At 36.4% G+C, this 6,115-nt stretch overlaps 1 protein-coding gene across 1 annotated transcript; it reads left to right on the top strand.

Annotated features, from left to right (window-relative positions):
- Positions 1-1,368: 1,368 nt before the first annotated feature.
- On the top strand, positions 1,369-2,773 carry LOC126584178 (classical arabinogalactan protein 4-like). Its single transcript, XM_050248647.1, has 2 exons — positions 1,369-1,979; positions 2,514-2,773. The coding sequence occupies exons 1-2, from the start codon at positions 1,443-1,445 to the stop codon at positions 2,589-2,591; spliced, it is 615 nt and encodes a 204-aa protein (XP_050104604.1). The 5' UTR covers positions 1,369-1,442; the 3' UTR covers positions 2,592-2,773.
- The last annotated feature ends 3,342 nt before the right edge of the window (positions 2,774-6,115 follow it).

Raw genomic sequence — 6,115 nt, 5'->3', positions numbered from 1 at the left:
AAAATACCAATTACAACTATAAAAAGTAAATAATGTAATAAATAATAGTTTAAATTTGACATTTCGATTAGAGAACACAATTAAAAAAAAATCAATGTGCCACATAAGTTTTCAAACTTAAATTTTATGTTTAAAATTTCACAGTCTAAGAGCATTTCCAATGGAAATGTATAATTAAAAAATAATTTGAGCATTAATGAAATCCACACAATAAAATAATTAAAAAATTATTTGACATCACATTTTCTCATATGTCAAATTTGACATATGAAAATTCATATGTCAATCCATCGGTTCGAGCTAACTCCTACCTTCAAATTTGATTACATGACATTCCACTTAAGATTTGACATCTCTTTTGAAAATAATCTATGGCCATCTCTAACCAACCCGGTCAAAGGGCTATAGGGCTAAAAATAGCTCGAAATGACACGAAATTGTCTCCAACCAAGGGTTAGGCCAAAGGGCTTATGGGCCCCACTAAGCAAAAAATGTGAAATCCGGCCAACCGGCTTGCCCGAACCAACTAGCCATGAGCTGGCCTAATAATTCAAATCCAACGGCTACCTAGCGTTAGGTGACTGTGGGATTTGAATTTTTTTTTTGTTGGGACAATTTTTAAAAATAAAAATAAAAAATTCTAATTTTTGCCTATAACTACCTAAACAACATTAAATAACATTAAACTTAAACAATATTAAATAACCCAATCTCCATCCTAGTACTACTTGGAGGAGTTATTCAAACTTAAACAACATTAAAAAAAACATTTAACAACATAAAACTTAAACGTCTACTTCATGGTTTTTGTCGAGATTACATATTGACAAGAAATCTGGAGAGTTACTCACTGTAACGACACATATCATTCGAAATCCTATCTGAAAAATTATTGAGATTACATATCAAAAAATTATTGAGGTAGTTTAATTTAAGTAACCATATTAATTCAGCCTATGACCCTTTGGCCCCCTTAATTGAAGATGGTTTTTTGTTACAGGGTTATGTTTGGTCTATGACCCTTTGACCCTTTCGATTGAAGATGGTAAGAAATATGACCTGACACTGTTCATTTAACTCTCATTCGGTTGGAGATGCTAAGAAGTATGTTTAGTAGTGGACGTGTCACATGCGTCTGGTGAAGCCGATGGGTCCCAGGCCAGACTGTGTCGCCTCCAAACAACACTGTACAGCGTTACATTCGCATACATGCTCTGTTTTGTGAGGCCCAAGTCCAACCTTCCCTTCGTCTTTGTGCATCCATCCAACGGCTAATCCGGGCTCATCTCCAAACCGGTCCAGCTTGATGTACGCTCCAGATTAAACCCCCTTTTCTTCCCGTTGAGATCAGGCATATATAAACTCTCGTCAAGACTATTGCACTCTCACTCTCTCTCTAAATATTTTTCTCTCTGAATCCTGCGATAGCAAATCTGATAGAGATGGAGCGGAACAACATCTTCACCATCGCACTCATCTGCCTTCTTGTCGCCGGCGTCGGAGGCCAGGCTCCATCCGCCGCACCCACTACAACTCCTGCCACACCATCCGCCACCCCTCCAGCTATTACACCAGCTGCAGCTCCTCAGCCCAAGTCACCATCTCCAGTTGCCACCCCCAAACCTGCTCCCACTCCGGCGTCGGCTCCACCCAAGCCCGCCACTGCTCCAACTCCGGCGGCCACTCCTCCTACCGCTACCGTCTCACCCCCATTGCCATCTCCAGTGAGCTCCCCACCGGCTAAGGCTCCGGTCAGCTCCCCACCACTGGCCACATCTCCTCCGTCAGCCACCCCTGCTCCCGCAGCTGAGGCACCCACTACTACTGAGGTCCCTTCCCCGGCTCCCAGCAAGAAGTCGAAGCACAAGTCTCCGGCGGCTGCTCCGACTCCGGATACTGCCAGCCCACCGGCGCCGGAGGGACCGTCATCGAGCCCTGATGCTTCGTCTCCTAGTCCTTCAACTGCAGCTGACGACCAGGTATGCTCTCTGTTTCTAATCTTTTGTTTTCTGTTTAGATCTATTATGCGCTGTTGGTGCAATGCGCACCCAGATCTGGAATTTTCAGTTCAAAATTTACTTGGATTCATAACGTCACTGTAAAGGCCGCGCTAATCCTTTGTTATCACTCGAAACGCCGCGTTTTGTTTTTCTGTTTGTTCACGCGCTCCCTTAAGCGTGTAATAGACGTTTTTCCCTATTGTACATTCATCAGATCTGTTGATCTGGGCGGTGGACTGTCCCGCCACCCACGGCATACCGACTCTACATACTACTCACGCGCCACCATTGGTAGTGGTTAGGTTGGGTTAAATATGTGATTAATTTACTTAATTACCCCTAGGTCAAAAAATTTAGAAATGAATCTTACTGAGAGATGACAGATGAGGGGTAGTGTCTAGTGTCATTGTGGTAAACACCTGATAGCAGGAAATTATTAATATGCTAAATTAAAAAAAGATTATTTCTTGGGGTTTGTTGTAATATTTTATTCTGTGGATATTGGAAATGCAGAGTGGTGCAATGACGATCAGGTCCCTCAAGGTGATGGGATCCATGGCATTGGGATGGGCAGTATTGGCATTATACTAAACGAAGAAGAGAGGAAGGAGGGACGGTGTTTGTTGTTATGCAGTCATTATTTTAATCTTTTGTCCTGCCTACCCTTCTGTTGATTATTTATTTACTACAGACCTGGTTGTTGTGCCTGGCTGCCGGATCGGGTTCCCATTGTATTCTTTTGACACATGATCTGAATTCGCTGCTTTTATTCACCTTTCGATTACTTGGTGTGGTGACCCTTCACTCCCCCTTTCCTTTTACTTTCGCTTTCTTTTGTTTTTATATTGTTTTCTTCGCCATATCAATTATATTCTTCATTCATATAATAACACGTATACCTTACCAGTAGGGAGTAGGAGTATACAAAAAAATTTCTTTAGCATTTGGCACATGTGATAAATGAACAAGGTATTCTGTCTTGATATTGAATTGATAACTAACATCACGGAGCAGTGTGACGGTTATGCGGAAATTTTGGTTCCAAATCTGTTTGGTAAAAAAGGGAATGTGCAATTCAATTTGGAAAGTGAACGTGTGTGTACTCACAAATTCTCAATGTATTGACCATGGGGTTAGAATGGTAATTCTCTTATTGGGTACATACATTGCATGTGGGTCAAATTTACAGGGAGTAAGATTCTCATCTCTTTTTTTTTTTTCCTTCCCTTTTTTCCAAATTGAATAGTCATTATTAAGTCATGTTAATATATTTTATAGAAAAAGATAAAATAAAAAGTGTGAGAAGAAACTTCCCTTTTTTCCAAATTGAATAGTCATTATTAAGTCATGTTAATATATTTTATAGAAAAAGATAAAATAAAAAGTGTGAGAAGAAAAGAGGGAATGAGAATGAAATAGAAGAGAAAATTCTAATCCAATTCACATGGTGAATAACTAATTAAGGTACATCAGTGAATAACTATCCTTGAAAATTGGATGAAATAAAAGGAGTTATGGGCTCCATCCGCCGCTTTTAGGAAACACTAGGAAATTGTGCCCGCACGTTGTTGCAGGAACGAAAATAAAACTATAGAAGATGTTCCAAAAATATAGATGTATAGAAATGTAGACTAACACCATTAACATAAAGATAATAAAGACTGCATACATAATGTAGTGAATATTTTTTACAGGCCACTATCTACAGTTATACAATTTATACAAAAAACATCAAGAAACATTTTGACATTGATGTACAAAAATGATTAGTCTAATATTTCCCACTGGTAGCTATGCTAGGTCTTTATCAGCATTAGTAGTTGTAGATGAAAGATTTGAAAACATCAAATTGTTCATGTGCACAAAAAATAGGGGAATTGATGTTACAACGAACTATTTACACGCAAAAAATATGGAGAAGCACTGTTGTTGTTTTAACAAAAGATGGTAAGACTGTTTTCTACAGTGGCAAATGTTTTTTCCTTCTGGCAGTGACTTCAAATAAAAGAATGTGAGAAAAAAAAATGTAAATGCTAACTGAGCTGTAATCAAGTGTGTGTAAATATGGTTACATCACATAAAAAATGGGAATGAAGCAAAGTTGCCTAGTTTTTCTTTTGTAGAGGAGGGTCTTTTTTTCACGCTAGTTGGAGAAGCTGTTTTTTTTCAACAATTTGATCATAACTTGATCAAAATCCTGTGCACATCTGCTTTAGAGATTTCCTCTGTCTCGCTGTGCCAAACATATTAAGGAGATTGGAAAAATAGATTTAGGTCAGATTGAAAATAATTAGAGATTGAGAAAAAAATGTTGTAAGAATATAACATGTTTTCAGCTTTTGTAAAAAGGGCTCTCCTGATTGAATCTCTTTTTCTCTTCTACGATTCTCCAGTTTTTTCAATCAGTGTAGTGGACGATGAAATTGTCGTGAAAGACACTGCAATTTCTCTGCTAATAGACTGTGGTGTTGTTGGTTGGATCATTGTGTCCTCAAAAACATTTGAGATGAGGAAATCATTTGAATTCAACAAATTTTGTTAGCTTCCAAACCGGAGGTGAAATTTTTTTCCTTTGGCCTAAAAGTTTGAGAAACTCACTTGTTAATTGCTTTTGATCTGTTGATCATTGATTGAAAGCCAAATCTTTGCATGCCATGCCAAAGACATTTTCGCCTGATTTGCTGACAATGAGAGCACTGATTTCATTTGTTTCGTATTCAAGGACTAAGAACACTTTGTACCTTCATTCAAATAGAAAAAAAAAAACATTAATTACAGAGGATAAATGGTGTAATAAGTCAAAAACTGCAATCTCATAGATTTTTTTTATGTTATAGCTGATTGTTAATACTAATCATATGAAAAATAAAAGGATGGCTGTGCAAAGTTGCATTCCAATTTTATTAAGTTTTTAAGTTGTAATGTGGTTACATGATCAATGAACTATTAACTGAAAATATGTAATTAAAAACAAAATAAAGGATAAGTTTCAGTTTAAGAATGATATGAGACAATGATCAATTGACAAAACCGAAATATAGTGTTTAACTTATTACCAAGGAGTCAGCATTTGATTTGGATCTTTTTGACACATCAGTTAAACAGTCGTTGGGCCCTTGTACATTTGTTTGGCACATGTAAGGCAAGCAGCATATCACTATTCATATGTTGTGTTAAACAGCTTAATTGATACCTTGCACAAAAATGTATCATCCTGTGAAATATTCAGAAAGATGTTTAGATGGTTAATAATCATTAAATAGAAAGCTTATGTAAAAGAAGTAAAAAGTGAATAAGATTGTTTTGATTTAATATGATAAAATAAAAGCATTATGTGTACCGTATATAAATCCGGATCCAAATAGCCCAACTCTTCAATTGTGACCTTTTTTCCAGTCTGGAAAACTTCAGTTTCTCTTGCCTAATTAGAGGGAGGGAGTGTTGTAATAGGGTGAGACAAGCCAGAAAACCTGCAACAATTTTGATCTAACATTAGTGAAATGAGCATAAAAAGAATAACTATTTTTCTTTTAATAATTCTAGGTGTGTTATGATTTATATGAATTTAATTCTGGAGTCTTTGGATCAACAAAGAAAAGTATTGCACTGGTACTGTTGAGGATGATGTTGTCTACGCTCAAAAAATGAAAAAAATAAGAAAAAAGAAAGATAAAAAAGGAAACGAAAATAGAAATAAGGAAAAAAGATGTATCAGTTGACATTATAAGCAGTTATGTAAATGACTAACTTAAACCTACACTCATTTTTTAAGAAGAAAATTAAAACAGATGCAACAAAGTATATGTATGAACACTGTGTTGTTCAAACACTACATAACAACATAACAATTTTTATTTTCACACATGAAAATATTTGTGTTATAGTGGCACAGAACACCCAGACTTATTTTCAAAAATAGTTGAAGACTGAATAAAACCATCTAACACTGTCTAGCAAAGAGAGGAAAACAAAATTTCAAAACTAAAACATCTAAAAAAAGAACAGAAAAAAAATGATTTTTTGATTCAAATATATACCTGTAAATAGCTTGACTTTCAAGCTCGTAAAAACTGCAATTCTTGGTTGGGGCAGTGAATCGAACTACAAAGAAGTAA

The sequence above is a fragment of the Malus sylvestris genome, chromosome 2 (genome assembly GCF_916048215.2).
Source record: "Malus sylvestris chromosome 2, drMalSylv7.2, whole genome shotgun sequence".
NCBI classification, from domain to species: domain Eukaryota; kingdom Viridiplantae; phylum Streptophyta; class Magnoliopsida; order Rosales; family Rosaceae; genus Malus; species Malus sylvestris.
The sequence above is the reverse complement of the archived record's forward strand: the minus strand, read 5'-3'. Positions and strand labels throughout refer to the sequence as shown.